Source organism: Ambystoma mexicanum, chromosome 1q (assembly GCF_040938575.1).
Source record: "Ambystoma mexicanum isolate Mex_15411 chromosome 1q, UKY_AmexF1_1, whole genome shotgun sequence".
NCBI classification, from domain to species: domain Eukaryota; kingdom Metazoa; phylum Chordata; class Amphibia; order Caudata; family Ambystomatidae; genus Ambystoma; species Ambystoma mexicanum.
The window spans coordinates 504,608,367-504,624,681 of NC_090922.1; the positions used below are offsets into that span (position 1 = coordinate 504,608,367).

The following is a 16,315-nucleotide window of genomic DNA, read 5'->3' on the forward strand; positions in this document are numbered from 1 at the left end:
AACCGGAGAATTAATATTAATTAAATAAACCGGCGGTATGTTCGAGGCTATGAGAATTAAATAATTAAAGTTGGTAGCCTCGAACAATGGGAAAATCCCATAGGAAAATATTTGCAGTCGAATATAAAAAGTAGTTTCCACTGCCACCAGCCAAAACTCGATCAGGGGGGACGGAGACGTGCCCCCTCGACTAACAGACCCCGGGGCAATCGAATTGCCCCGGCCAGTACGTCCACAATATGATGGTTTGTACTGGTTTCTGTTAATAATTTGGGACTAGTAAAGCCAATGGTGACTTTACATGCCCTGGGAGACAGTAGTCAGTCCCAGGGTATGGAGTCTATGGTGGGGTGTCACTATGACACCCCTGTGTTACTGCACGGAGGGTGCTGTGTAACACACACATAGGAAAAACACATGAGACCCTATGGAGTAAAGGACCCCATAGCCTATAAAACACATTAGCAGTCAAAGGAATACCATAAATCATGTCCAAGAGTGGGAGAAAGAGAGTCTCACTCTTGGCGGGAGTAAACAATCTCCAGAAATCCAGCAAAACTTGATGCGGGACTCACTAGGTTAGGAAATTCAGCCGAAAGAGAGAATTCTCCCTAACACCATGTTTCACAGCTTGGCAAGGTAAACCATTTTAAAAAAATGTTATTAGGTATTCAGTTTATTAGTACAAAAATATCAACCAACAATTATTAAACAACTGATCATTCCATCGTCCTACTTGAAGAGAGAAACCCAGAACTTGCCACAAAAAGTTACAATATTTCTTTCATAAAATTTGTCAGTACAAAAATCAACCTAAATCATTGCCTCCATAGAAACATTCCCACCATTCGTCAGCATTCAGTAGTTGGTTCCTAGCAATGAATTTACCCAGGTGTCTTGTTCTCTGAGTTCTTAGGCTAGGACAAAAAGAGTTGAATGCTGTAAAGATTCAACCTTCTCATGAAAAAATCTACAACAAGCGTCATTTGTTTCAGCTTGGTGTCTAGCGAAAAAGGAATTCTTTAGTATGAAGGATGTTTAACCTAAATGTTAGGAATAAGTTCCTATGTCGAGGACTTATCAAGTATTTTGGAACAGAAACCATTTTTTTGCAAGAGAACTAAGGTTATTGTTCCCCATCTTTCTTTCTATTTCTCCCCAATCAAGACACCATAGTATCTGTTTTACCCGGACCGGGTTATTCACGAGGGACCATTCTGTCAAGTCACTGCTTTCCAAAACTTCTTTACATCTTTGCTTCCATGACTCCAAAACCCAGTCTGGGATATAACCAGAGTTTTTTTTTAAGATTTTAAATTGAATCGGGCTGTCCTCCATAATCACTTTTTGAAACAAGGCTGGGGAATTCCAGACTACTCTTACGTACATTGATAAAAGCCCTGCTTCGAATCTTATAGTTGTTACAGATAGACAATTAGGAAAACCACCCAAAAAATTCCAGAACAATCACTCTCGTGAATCCCATATCTCCCAGCGCGTGGCTAATGAAGTCTCTGCACCATATGATGAAGCAGGAATAACCTTTTGCTTATAGAATCTAATAATCGGGATCAATGAAAACGTCCCCCATTTCCTATTTAAGGTTTGCCCCTGCACCCTTAAGCTGTTAGTTTTACGTTTCAGTTCTGCTATCCACGGGGCATCATCAGCCTTTCAGTTAACGATAGGTATTTGGTTGCGCCCACCAATCTGACTGGCTCTTCCCCAAAGCGTCAACGATACAATTTCTTTTTTCTGTACTGCACATTTCTTAACACTAAAATCTCCACGTTTATTTTTAGGCCATTTCGCTCTACATAACCCTGCTGACTTTCAAGGCTGCGCTGCAACCCTACTGGTGTCTGATATACAATGACTAGGTCGTCAGCGTAGACCATCCAACCCACAGGTGTGCCATTTATCTTCTAGGGGCATGCTGATGGCAGATTTAAAGCATCTTTCAAGTCAGAGATAAATAGACTAAACAGGGCTGGTTCCAAAGGACAGCCCTGGTTTCCCAGAACTTTCTAGAGTTGTTTTCAAGTACGGCTTTCAGAATTAATTTGCTGTTCTGGATCATAATGCACTAGTGTGAGGCCACCCAATTCCTGTATTGTTGTTTACACCTCCTACATACAGCTTCCAGTGTTATCCCTTTCACGATATAGGATGGCCTTCTATACATCTGTTCACCAGGCTGAGTATAGAAAATCAGTCCTAACAAGGCCTAGAAAAGCTCTCACTTGAGTTGGGTGGTAGGGGTCCCCTATTCTGGTACAATCTGTACTTTGTTGTGTAGAGGATGAATCTTGCTCCCACCCACGTTGTGCCCAAGATAGGTCACCAAGTCCTGAGTAATCCGACATTTGGTAGCCTTTATGGTCAAGTGGGCTTGTTGGGCCTGCAATACAATCACAATATGTTCTACATCTTCTTGCCAAGTAGGACTGAAAGATGCAATGTCATCAAGATAGGTCATGCAGAAATCATCTAATGCACTCACGACATGGGCGAACCAACATTTGGAAAGTGGCAGGTGGATTCTTTACCCCAAAGACGATTACTCTGAACTGGTAAAGACCCCAGCTGTAGAAAATGTGAGCATAAAGCAAGGGAAGTAAAGCAGAGGGCCTTTAATTTACTTGCAAAAAAGCAGGTCAGTAAACAAAAGAAAAAGACAGGGTTTTTTAACCCATAGACGTCTGTGCGAGGAAAGCAGCAAGAAGAAAATCCTTCCAACAATCTTTCATCACACCAGGGTTGCAGTTCTATGGACTGAAGACGCAGACCCCAGGGACAGAAGAATGGAACAAACAATGCAAACATGGTCAGAGAACCCACTAGAGTAGAACCTCAAGTCTTTGGACCGAAGAAAGAAGAAAGTTATGTCAAGTCTGTCCGGGAGTTGTTCCTGCAAGACAAGATAAAGGAGGGCCCCTCACAGGAAATACTGCTTCAGAGATCCGGTCTGTAGAGTGCTCGGATGAAGCAGTGCTTGAGGACAAAACAAACAAGGCCTCCAGGCTCCAGGTGAACTGGGGCCCTCATTTCTATGTCGGTGTGCAAGACCTTCACGGGAACACACAAAGGCTGCAGAGGAACAGAATGGGAGTAAGTGCCCCGGATCAAGGAAAGACAGGCTCCATGTGGTCGGAGAGAAGGAGAGTGTCTAAAGATGGATCAGGAGTTCCAGCAACAGAGCTTCAAGAAAAGGGCCACAACATTGCATTCTTTCAGCTACTTCAGGAGCAGTCCCAGGCATTCGACTGATGGCTCAGGGACACTTGAATTATAAACACAAACAGCCAATTGACTATTTGAAATATTTGCAGCCTCTCAAATCAAAGGCTCTCAGCCTCACTCCGGGGCCTCCGCGGGGGCACACATGGATGTATACTAAAGTATATGGAATATCCGCACTAAGCTACAACTAGATCTCACCAAGCTACAACTGAATTCCATTAATTCAGTGCAACCTTTGTGTCAGGGCGATTTAGGAAGTGGGACGATTCACTGGATCTTGTCACTTCTCTCCAGGAGCAGTCCTTCCCACTAAGGATAGGGAGGTGAGTCTGCTACACCACAATCCCCCTAGGGGTAGCAGTCAGTGGGACTTCACAGGGAGAGACTCGCCTCTTGGGGATACGGACTCATGTTCCATAAAGGAACCCCCTAAATCTCTCTATGAAGAACCATTGAAACCATCAGGGCTTCAGCAGAAACATCCTACACGAGTCAATGTTTGTTATTGTAATGTCACACCTACTCATCAGACAAACACATATACTGTGGAGTAGAAAAGGATACCAGAAATAAAGGTTATTCAGTAGTTGGCAGAAAACCATACTGGGACTAAAAGATTGAGCGAGTGAAGGAGAGCGCTCATGAGAGAGAGAGACAAAGGTCTATGGTTCTACACCAGAGAGGGACCAGTACTTCCCTGTAAAAACATAAGTACCATCAAAGTATATTGCTGGTGGAACCCATGAGGTTCAAATCTGGCGAGAGACCAGAAGACCACGGGAAGTCCTCGGCTGATAGGACGCTGGCAACCACGAGGCAGAAGAAGCCCAGAGAGGGCAAAGAACTAAACTTTGTATGTCCAACGGGAATCGAGGCAGTGACGTGAGCCTGAAGATGTGGACCGGCTGGTCGTCAAACGATGCAGAGCTGTACACTGGTGCCGGAAGAGAGCAGTCACACTAGATGTGCAAAAGAGACGAGAGGCAATCTGAGCCCACAGGAAGAACCGGTGACCCCAATCTATTAGAATAGAGGTCACAGGAATGGCAGGAGACACTGGGGGAGAGGACATGGAAGGAACAGCCTCAGCGGACTAATCATACTTTGCCCAGTGGTTGTGAATACCTTAAAGAAATTGAAGGATATAAGGGAACACATCATACTCGCCCCAGTGGTTGTGAATACCTTAAAGAGGGTGAAGAACAGTTCATAAAGTTCATGGAGTTATTGAAGTATAGTCCAAAGACAGAAAGCCATCTAGAGACACTGCCAGATTCCAAAAGGGATAAGGGTCAAAACCATATTGTGCGAAACCAAGGAACTCTATTAAAAGCATTAAAGGAGAATCAGAAAAGGTGGAAAAGTACCCTACACAAATTAAAGGATTTGATTTACATGGTTACCAAGACATATTTGAAAATAGACTTTTAAGGCTGGAAAAAGCCTATCCAGGAGAAGGGAGTCATTCTCCTGGACCCCGTTCTTTTCCTTTGATATTTAATTAGTGGTAGGGTTAGAATAGGATAGCCTTTTGATGGATGGATGGATGGATCATTACTTTGGACTGCCATACTGACGCCAAGGCCCATAGATTTATGTTAGGTAGGACAATCCTTTGTGATTTGGACAGATAAGTCTTTTCTTATTATGTTGACAAAAATAAATTGTAAGAATGTCACCATTTGGTCCACCTCCTTCTTCTGACCTACCATGGAAGATAGCTTTTCTTGCTACAGAACATGTGCAGGAAGGACCAGAAGGGCAACAACCATGTCACAGGAATTTAGGAACACTAGGTTGCTCCTGCTTCAGGTGCAAGTGGCTACCTCCTTGGTAAAATGGCTACAATGTGGTGAAGCCTCTGAGAAAGTAACATGCTGGCACCAGCCTGAAACATTGACAATGAGTGAGAAACCATTTAAGAAAACAATAGCAGTCACCAGTCAGCTTCAAATGAAAGTATTGCTGGGGAAAAATAGGGCAGACACAGAAAAGGCCTGGGTAATACTGGTAGTCTCCCAAAGTTAGTCAAATGATTTCTCAACCCAACACATTATTTACTCAAGCAGTTTTAACAAAACCATCTAATGGAGGGAATTAATTACAACACTATTAATCACTTTCATAACTAAATTAATGTAACTCTCCATTAAAATAACTCTCCTTTATTGGACTCTTTATAGATTTGATATTAGCCCCCACAGTGTCTTTGTTGTAAGATCTTGCTTGGCTAGAGAATATTCCATCATCTTCAGATACTAGCACCTAACAGAGGAACATTTACCTAACTGCTCTCTTACAGGTTTCCTAAATGCGTTCCCAGATGCTAGCCGGGAGGAGAACCATGATTTAGACTCAATATCTTCAGAGTCTACCCTTAAAAATTGGGGGTTCACACACACCAATATGACCAGTCTCTGGCTGAGCCAAATTGGGAACTGGCCCATCCCTCAAAATATCTCCTATGGAAGGCAAACCCATGCGAGGTACTGCAGCACTCTTGGGGTAGTCCACTAGAACTTGCTATTTTTAAAGCTTTGGTCGGCTTTGGTAACCTTACTCCACAAATGAAGTACCCAAAACTCTACTCTTGAAGAGTTGCGACATTCCCAAACCCAAATTATTTACCTGCATGTTTTACCAAAATTCTCACTTACCTATTACAGGATAGAAGGTATGCTTATCACATGTACTTCTGCAAGGGCACGCCTTTATTTTACATGAACCTGAGAGCTAACTTTGCTATACTATAGCTACCACCATGGGACCCAAGGAAGTTATGGACTGCTTACTTGCATAGGTTTGGGAGGGCACCAAACTCTAAGTACATGGAATTTCTCTCAATAAGTCTCCAACAAAGTTTGCTTAATAAATACAATTTCATTTAAAAATTTTTGTTTACATTTTAAAGGGTACTCCGCATTATGCAGTTACAATTGCAATGATATAAATAACTATGAACATCAAATAACAATGAAACAAGTTACTAGAAAATGTACCATAATCGCTAAGTAGCCTATTCTTTCACAATAGCGCTCTTTACAAGACTACAGAAAAGCAGTGAAAACTAGCTTGTGTGGAACCTGTTCAATGATGATAGTGGCTGTGAAAGGATTACTGAGAAATGAACGAATACGAAAAAGAAGAAAGTTATTTTACCGAAAATAACTTATTTTTCTCTCTTCTGGACATTTCGCAATACCCCCTTACCTCCACCCAACCAGCTTACTTACCTGTGGGCTGCACACCTCCTTGTGTGCTGACGCGTCCTGCATCGCTTTGCAATGCCAGTTCCCTTCACTTGCATGGATGGAAACTGGAGCATTTTACATTAGAACTACATCCACACACTGAAGAGCCTCCCTCCAACATGGTCTGTACCTGGGAGCTCGGGGATGGGAAGGTCCACATCATCATCAATGTCTGTGTTCTCGTCAGTCGAAACAGTATACGGGTCCTCCTCAACATTCTTTGTACTGGATTCCAGCTTCACCCGCTTTTGTTCCGTAATCCTGAGGGTAGCAGGAGGGAGCAATCAGTAACACTTATGGGGAGAAGGGGAGAAAGGGCAACACAGAAAGTTACACCTCTAGCTCTCCCCACACTAACTTTGCACCAAACCGAAAGACAAGTTAGTATGGAAAGGAAAGCAGTCAGTCCCTCTGACCCAGAGACAACAAAATCAATGCATCCATACTACATCCTATAGCCAGTCTAAAAGTGATAACTACCCATTTCATATCACCAGTAGAAGATCTAAGCATGAACACTACAACTTAATGCAAGCATTCGAGCAACAGATAATCCTGCTCATGTGGATGGCTTATTGTAAAGACAGGGGATGGAAAACAGCACATAGGAAACAACTAAGGTACTTGTGAAAGACTGATGTGAATGACTGACTTGCATGTTAAGTTTAATCTCAGTTTTTTTGCATGTTTTCTGCTGGGATATCGGTCTAACCTGGTAATCCGCATGGCAGAGATGAGAGAAAAAGTTGAAATGCAATACCTCACTGGCAGCCTTCCAAGAGATAGCTGGGTTGAACTCCAATTGGTGAGTGACAGAGGCATCCAATATTGCCAGTAATTAAAATCAACCACACATGTGAAACTCTCAGGCATCTTTGACCTCCACTAGAGACGTGTGTAGCACTCTGCACAAGTGAACACATTAGGGTCTGGACTGCACTTTCAATATTTATGTATATTTACACTAAATTGAATTTCAATGTAAACAAACACACTGTTGGTTAAAATCAATTTAGTTTAGTCCAGGTTTATTACACATTATCCATTGGAGCCATGAAGTGTCTAATATAACAAATTCATCTTACATTGCTATGCAAAGAGGATAGTACACCTATGGCCAACCACCTTTTCAGATAATAAAAAGCCTACTTGTTGTCCACTACATGCTTGTTCCACTAGTCTGTAGACAAAACATGCAAGATGCAGCCCTTTTTGCAGTCGTCATGCGCTGCCAAGTGCTTTAGATATTGCAGTTACTTAGGCAACTACAGATGCTGTAGCTAGATGATACACAATTTGGCATAACAATGAGAAAGAAAAGATTCCTGCTATCAGAAGTGCAGGTTACCAGCCAATGGTTTTAGCTCTGGTTAAGTAGAATTCTCTTTTGTACAATGTTTACATAATGTCAGCTCACCTTCTCAGCTCGTCCTCTGTGTCTCCACCAGAGTCTTCAGCTCCATCATCTTGGTCTTCTGAAAGCAAGCAAATGAGAAATGCACTTACACGTTTTCATTTTTTTTAATCTTGTCAAAAAATTCCTGATATAACGCAACAGAATGAATGATAGACGAGTCCACTGTTACAAATAACTCACTATAATGACACTTGTCATTATATATTAATCCCAGAACTGTAAGGGTGCAAAAAGAGGAGACTGACACACATATGGCATGATGATTGCTGTAGACATTTCTTTTGTCAAAGAAATAAAGAAAAAGCCAAACTTTCTGTATTTCTAAGAGGGGTTTCCCTGCCTCAACTACAACACTAAGGGTCTTGTCAGAATGTCTGTATAAATCAATAGTCCACCGTCTTGCATCAAAAACCCTGCTTCTGTCCCGTTCACTCAAAACTATACTAGAGCTAAAGTACACCTTCTTGGTCCAGAAGAAGGACTCCCTTCTTCTGAACTTGGGATAAAAGTTCACTTCCAGGTCTCAGCTGCTTCTTATGGGAATGACTCCCTTACCCGGGTCAAAATTGTTCAACATAAAAGACAAAGTTCCAGCACTTCTCTCTGTCAGGCACACTGCTAATCTTTTAATGCTTTGTATCCAAAAAGTATTTTCAGCTTTGGTAACCGGGAGAATGATTCCCTTCTCCAGGTTTTTTTATTTCAGAGTTTGCCACCAAAAGGGGGAATGACTCTTCCTCTGGCTTTTTACTTTGATTTCAAAACTTTTAGTCTTTGGTTTGGCCAAGAGAATGCCTCCCTTCTCTTGGACTGATACTTTACAATGCTTAGGAGAATGATCCCTTCCCCAGGCTCTGTGGCCCTTACTCATGGTTAGGGCTACCCGAAGAATGATTGCCATCTAGTATTTTGTTGTCTGCTCTGCACAACCAGGGGGAATTAACTCCCTTCACTGGTCTTCCTCTGATTTGGTAGTATACTTGGATTTCACTGTTTCAAATGTTGGGCTGGTCCCTTGCCCTGATATCTCTTCTTTTATGATTGCCTTACTTGGTATACCTCTTTGCCAAGTACTGCAACGAAGGAGATGACTCATCTCCCACTCTGCTTGTGGGTCCGAGACACTAGTGTCTCTTCTCCTTTGGTGTGGAAGACTTGGTTCACTAATCTGTGAAGTACTGCCATGAGGGAAAACACTTGTGTCTTTCTCTTGATTCCAGTGCGGGGTAGTCACTTTCCGCACCTTCACATGCCCACTGGTGTCTGCCATGTTCCTGGTACCTTGTTGGTGTTAAGAAAGCTTGGCCGGTTCCTCGGAGGGTCTCATCTTCCACTGGGCCACCTGAGCGTTCCTGGTGTCTCTGGCTTTCGCTCCGAGTTGATTTCTCCTGGTCTTAGGCCGGATGGTATGTGCACTGTTATGCGACCGCTTGGTCGGCCTCCTTGAGGTCGTGCTACCGTTCCCCAGCTTCCAGACACTGCACCGGTCTCCTACACAGCACCCGTAGAGGGACTCCCACCTCCTCTGTCTTGGGAAGCAGACTGCTTTCTGCCGCTTGGCCTTCTCCACGTCTGCTTTGGGTCTCCCGGGCTCGACCGTCCTTCGTGCTGGTTGGCTGTACCTCTTCCTGTCTCTCTATCTGGAGTACCTTATCGGTTTTTAGCTGTTCCACAAGACTCCACTGACTACTTCCCTGCGGCACACTAGAGCGATTGCTCCCGTTCCACTGAGCACTATTCATGCTTCCGCACCTCCTCTTCATCCCAGTACTGGACCAATACATCTCCCTTGAGTAGTTCACAATATTCTTCGTTTCAACAGAGACTTTATAAAGATATGGTATTAGTAGGTAGGTTATAGGGGTCCCTACAGTATGAAGGTGTGTGGGGTAGGTAGTGAGGAGTATTATGCTGCATTCTCCTGAGATGCTCTCCTTGTTCTCAGGGGTTTAGCCTCTTCCCATGAGATCCTCCTGCTGAGTACCAACTCTAGGCGGACTACCGGGTAGAGGCCTCTCCTCCCTGTCCTCATGGGAAGGGTCTCCCACACAGGGAGAAGTGACAGCATCTCGGGATTCATCACAGAACATATCTGTATTCTAGCACAGAGCCCCTAGGTCAGAGGTCTCCAACATTTGTCTCTCTAACTGTTTTGGACTACAAAGTCCATCAGCTCTAGCCGGCATGGTCCATTGGCAGGAATTATGCGAGTCGCAGTCCAAAACCCCTTGAGACAAAATGTTTTGCCAATCCCTGCCGTAGCTGTTGCCCTTGCAGTTGCATTAGAAACTCTCAAGGATTTCCACAACTAAACTTGACTTTCATTTCCTTTCACACAAAGAATGTGGCCATATGTTATTGACTACCCTAAGTCCAGGAAACCTTTGGCCAAGGAAGCTTAAATCAACCTTTGGCCAAGGAAGCTTAAATCAGATTTTGGTGAGGTGCCTGACAAATTTCTTAAAGAATGCAGGACTGTGATGAGGCTGAGGTTGCTCCCTGCTTCTAATATTCCTATAAGATTCCTAAAATCTGCACTTAACCTTTGTCAAGTATACCTCCAACCTAACTGGCACATATTCACTGCATATAAGGATGACAGCCATTCTTCTCTTCTCCACACTAGGTCAATCTGGTATGGCTCTCACTCATTCTGTGCACGATTCCTGGCTAGGACACCTCAGTTAGTGGGTTCAGCTGAACTAGAGCCCCTTCCAGCTAACAGCAGGGGGGAATCCAATATGATTTGTTTTGTAGACCCTACAACTCCTAAACACTCTTGAGCACAACTCAAAACCACCAAGCATTCACAAAATGACTTGCCATAATACCACCACCACACTAGTAACATCCTTCATGAAAGTTCTACTGTCCAAAAAGAGAAATTCTCATCTATTTTCTTAACTAAATTTGCACCAAAAACTATACATAAATCCCAATAATCACCGTCACTCACCCTTATGTTATCATTTCCTAAATGCGAGTTTAAGTCTGTAAGTTTGTCTCCCTGACCTTTACCACTGTTCAATTTACAGGTCTTCTTGGCCCAGTTTACTTTTCACCCAACAGGCCACCATCTTGATGCCACCACAGGCAGGGTCACAAGCAGTTTGTGTCACTATCTATATAGACATGGATTGGTGCTTCAAGACAACTATGGTGGTGATATGCACAATATAAAAGACTAATAACATAACAATGGCTTAGATGATTTCCAACGTTTGGAGAAGTGAACTTAACATGAAGATGCCCATTAACATGAAGATGCCCACAGTGGAAACTCTGCTGCAGCATCCTGCCCAGGATTATACTCTGAAGGACAAGCACTGATTGGATTTTTGGATATCAGCCTTCTTAAATGACTAGCAGAAACTCGGTGCTCCCTTCCTGCAGTCAGGGGCTTTTACAGTAATCATTGATTTGAACTGCAACATGCGATATCATGGATTTTTGAGCAATGAGCAATCCTGAACCCAATCAGGGGCAAGACTCAACCTTTCCATGACCCATGAGATCGAAACACATGTCGGCTGACCACTACTAGGGATAAGAGTACACACTTATGGTGAAATAAACCTGCACTTGCTAAAAAAACGCAAAAGAGCGCAGAGATTTTATTTTCCAAAAATCAGAATTGCAAGGTAGCCAGGAACCCCCTTTTTTCATGATACCAGATTAGTTAACCAAATTGATGTTGCGGAAATAGCAATTGTAAATATAGTATTTCAGATTGCTGATATGCTAGATTTTGTGCTGACCAATGACAACGACCTAGTTAAAAGGGGATACAAGGGTAAAATAGCTCTAATAGCTCAGGGCAAGTTTGGGGATAATTCCGGGAATGCAAGAGTCCCTGGTCGAATAAATATACAAACATGCGCCCTTTAGGAACATTTCTTGATGGAGGGGCAGACTGAAGGATATTGGCCGTAGTTGCCTAAGGCTTTTCAAACCAATTTTCAAAAAAGACCCTAACCAGCGATGTGTTGCTTGTAGCTGGAACACTCAGTTTTTCTCATTATGGGGTTTAGGGAGAGACTTGTGGAAGATATTAATTTATTCCTGCTAATATTGCTACAGGAAACCTGGAGTGTCCAGCCTATAGAATTTGATGGGTGTGTTCCCATTTGTGCAAATGCAGTGCAAGGTGCTAGGGTGAGACTAAAGGGGAAGGGGTTGATTATCTCTATAAATAACTCCTTGAGTCTGGGTCCTGAGAGAACAAACATGATATTGGCTGGGACTATATTGGCAAAGGAACTTCTGTGTACCAATATATTGATAATAACAGTGTATTATCCCCCTAGCATGGACAGCCACAGATGAAATATAAATTGTGATGAAAGGATCCTAGATAAATGTGGTCTCACTGACCTGGTAATTATTGGTGGCGATTTCAATGCTCGAATACCTGGGACTACTGGCATCTATACTAATGATGCAAGTATGGTCCCTGTTGCTACATTGAAATATAATTCTAATGGCACCATCTGGCTGGGTGGAATTATTGTACCAACAAGGGTTCCAGATACTAAATAATAATTGCCAAGTGATGTGAATACTGGATGAACTAGAATAGGGGGGGAGGGGGCATGCGTCGACTATTGATTATATATTTGTAAACGAGGCTGCCCTGTGGATGGTGGTTGATATGGCTATTAATGTAATAATAATAATGAGAAGAACCACTATGTATTGTTGAGTTTAGAGCTGGGCATTAAACAGTACGACACTAGTGGTGCGATTACTCTGAACAATTGTTTAAATTGCATAAAATGGAGCCCGCAGAGCAGAAATTTAAAAAAGCAAATGAGCTAGTTATTCAAATGGGGGATTTTCTAAGTGCTTTCTTAATGAGAGTGCTAGGGATGGTCTTTTAGTGGAGCAATTTGTGACTATACTTACAAATACCCAGGCATGGATACATGAAAGTACGAAATATAGTAAAGTGGGTGACATATGTATCCCTTAAGTGCAAGGGTAAATATATATATATTTATACGATCATCGGATACAGTTGGGGAGAAGGAAGCTTAGAGCATGTATAAAAAAAATGGTATTCTATTATAAGGTTCACGTGGTGGTCTAATGGTCCCCTAAAAAAATCTATTAATGATATGAAAAGCGTGTTTTGTAAATGGCTAATATGCTTATCGTAGAAATAAGGAAAGGGATATGTGGCCGACCCTAATGGGTCATGCAATTAGGAATGAGTCACGCCTCTTTTGGAATATTGTGAACACGAAAAGAAGTGGAACGCCGATAAACAAAGGATGCTCCAAAGATGACTGGGAGTTGTATATTAGTAATACAATTGGGACACTGCCTAGGGAGATGATATTTGCTATAGATGATGAATCTAAATGGGAATATAAGACTACTCTCAGTGAGTTGGTGTCTATTGAGCAATGGTAAAACTATTCACATGTGGCTGGGCCAGACGGTTCATGCAACACCTTAATAAAAATGAATTCATAGGCTCTTTTTTCTATTAGCCGCACAGGTGTTATTCCAAAATCGTGGAAGGATAGTATTATAGTCCCAGTTTATAAAAAGGGAAGTAGGACTTTAGACAGCAATTATCGGATGCTGGCCCTGCTGGACGATCCCTCCAAGATTTTTGCTAGGGTGCTGTTAACTGAGTTGATGGCATGGAGTGATTTGATAGGTGTAATTCAGTTTAACCAAATTGGGTTAAGAGAAGGTTCTAGTACTCTGTTTAATCTAGTAACCATGGTGTCTCATTGAATATTCTTGTACTATTTGTAATATGCCGGTGTATGCAGTGTTTATAGACTACAGTGCAGCTTTCGACTCGGTACCACAGGGCCTGCTTTGGCAAAATATCTGCTGTCTGGAATGTACCCAAATGACTCTTGTTGATGATTATTCAGCTGCATACAGACACCAGGGTTGGAGTTAGACTGGATGGGATAGGGCAGGTCACGGATTAGATATGCATTCACCTGGGGGTTAAAAACAGGGATGCATTTTGGCCCCATTCTTGTTTCAATTGTAAATGGCCGATTTAAGTAGTGCACTTGACATACGTGGATTTATCAATAGCGTGGCTTGGGTAAGCAGACGATATACTGATTCTTGACTATAGCCCAAGGGGACCTCAAATTAAATGCCCTTTGTGATTATTCACAAATAAATGTGCTTAAAATCAATGTCGACAAAATGAAGATTATGGTATTTAAGGTGGAAAAAAACGAAAGTTAAGAATTACAGTTGGACACTGAAGGGGTCTATTGTTGGGCAGGCCAGTCATTTTAAGTATTTGGGGATAATCCTGGATGATCAGTTTAGTTGGAAAATGCATAGGGAGGATGTGGATATGAAATTAGCACAGCAAGTGGGTGCCCTGAGAAGATTTGTGGGGAACAATGGTGGTCACTCTACATTAAGGTTATTAACCATTTACCAGGCAAAAGTAATTTCTATGTTATATGGAATGGAGATCTGGGGATGGAAATATCTTCATCAGCTTAACGCCTGGGAAGGAAAATCGTGAAAAAATGGTTTCGCCTTCCAAGTACTAACAAATGATTATCTACATCTATATGATGAGTATCGGGACATTGGTGGAAAAAAGAATCATTGCATCGAAAAATGCAGGATGGTGAAATTGGCCCTATACATGTACAAATCATGTGTGCTTTTTGCCTCTTCAGTGTCTCCTATAAAAAAGGCTGTATTGGTAGCATTCATATGGTCTTTGAGCTATGGGACACTGTACAGAGCCTACAACCTGCATTTCTGTCCTTGATGAGTTATAAAGCAAATGTGAATAAGAGCTTAAACATATGCTAATGAGCGCACAAAGATGGAGTTGGCCACCAAGGTTAACAGTGGGCAGTTTTTAGACAATCTTACAGGTGGGCACTGTAGCCCGGCTTACATTAGAGTGTATCCTTGCAGCTCCATAAATAGGCAAGCGTCCGTGGGTGTCGATTGTGTGGGGAATGAATTATTGAGTCTATCAAGCACTTCCTTGTTGAATGTGCTAGCATGTATGCACTTTGCCAACGTTATGTACTGAAGAATAGGAATAACAATGTAACTATGCATCAGGTGTGGGTTGATTTAATGGCTGGGAATGATTGCAGTTGGATTTTTTTTATATTGTGAAACTGTACGAACATGTCATGGTTGTTTTAAATAAATGGGAAAATTAACAGTCTGATCGGGTCAGGGGGGCTTTGGTTTTTATGGTTTTCTCATTTGATCTGTGTTTTGATATGATGTTTTATTATTGTGTACACAAGTCTTTATTTGACTGTATATATGCAATTACAACTTTTTAAATACATTAATCCACAGTTCTCTTTGCATTATGCATGCAGTCTATTTTCATAAAACACAGACTCCATATAATCTCTTTTGACACACCTTTTAAGAAGACTTACTCCTATTTTCATTTTGCTGTACACAAACATTACCTTTGCAATACTGTTCTTTGCAAAACATTACCTTATGCAGTCATACTGTGGCACACAAAAAACACTGGTCAATACTCCACACATAAAAAAAACGTGCAGCTAATGCCAAGCCAAGGATATCGGGTTTGTCTATGCTTGTTTGGAGTTACCGTTTCCTTGCTATCTTGACTGTTCTTCTAGCAAGTGAAAGGTCTGCAATTTGTCTCCTCTTAGTGCACTTTAGTCACAATTAGAAGTCTTGGACCCTTAAACAAAGGCTCTCAATTAGGGCTGCTGCAGCGATACCTGCAGTTAGAGTGGTACAGCAGCAGAAACTGCTGCATGAACTTTGGTCAGGAATTATGGTGGTGGCAGAGGAACATGTCGGTTTGCTCACTATATCTAATCCCTAGTGATCCTCCTTGCCACTGAAGTGGTCCTTCAGCTCTAGTGGGTGTTTATAGCAGTATCAATGACTGATCTTGAAATCGCTGTAGAGAACTCAAAACTTGTCAATCTTGTGTCCAAATGCTAATCATCTTTACGGTGTTCCGCATTTCAGCAGTTCAAAACAACTTTAGAAAATGCTCATGCACTATTTGCCTAGTTGAATAGGACATCTCGACCAAAAAGCCACACATCCACACCACCACATCGTAGTGACCACTGGAGGTTCACCCCAGATCAGAGCAACACAGCATTGCACTGTTGATATTCACATATCCTAGTGTGATCACTGAAATTCACTCAAGATCAGAGCAACACAACAATGTACTAGGTATTTGCAAATCTATTTGGCTAGAGGGAGCAGGAGGGGACACCAGTGGGATACCAATTATTGCCCAAGCCCTCTCCTGCTCAATTCTCTTGAACACCTCTTTTTAAAGAGAGATTTAGGCATTTATATCTTACTTCCTTGTGATTACATTGCAGCGCAAAACCATGTATTTCAATTAATATCATGCTTTTAACCATTCTCC

General features: G+C 42.2%; 1 protein-coding gene across 1 annotated transcript in view; it reads right to left on the bottom strand.

Annotated features, from left to right (window-relative positions):
* The window catches only part of XRCC1 (X-ray repair cross complementing 1), a 795,788-nt gene that overhangs the window by 107,428 nt on the left and 672,045 nt on the right, over window positions 1–16,315 (bottom strand). The window contains exons 13-14 of the mRNA XM_069640868.1: window positions 7,912–7,969; window positions 6,625–6,755 (exon numbers count right to left, since the gene is read on the bottom strand). Of these exons, the coding sequence (XP_069496969.1) occupies window positions 6,625–6,755; window positions 7,912–7,969 (189 nt within the window). The remainder of the gene's footprint in view (window positions 1–6,624; window positions 6,756–7,911; window positions 7,970–16,315) is intronic.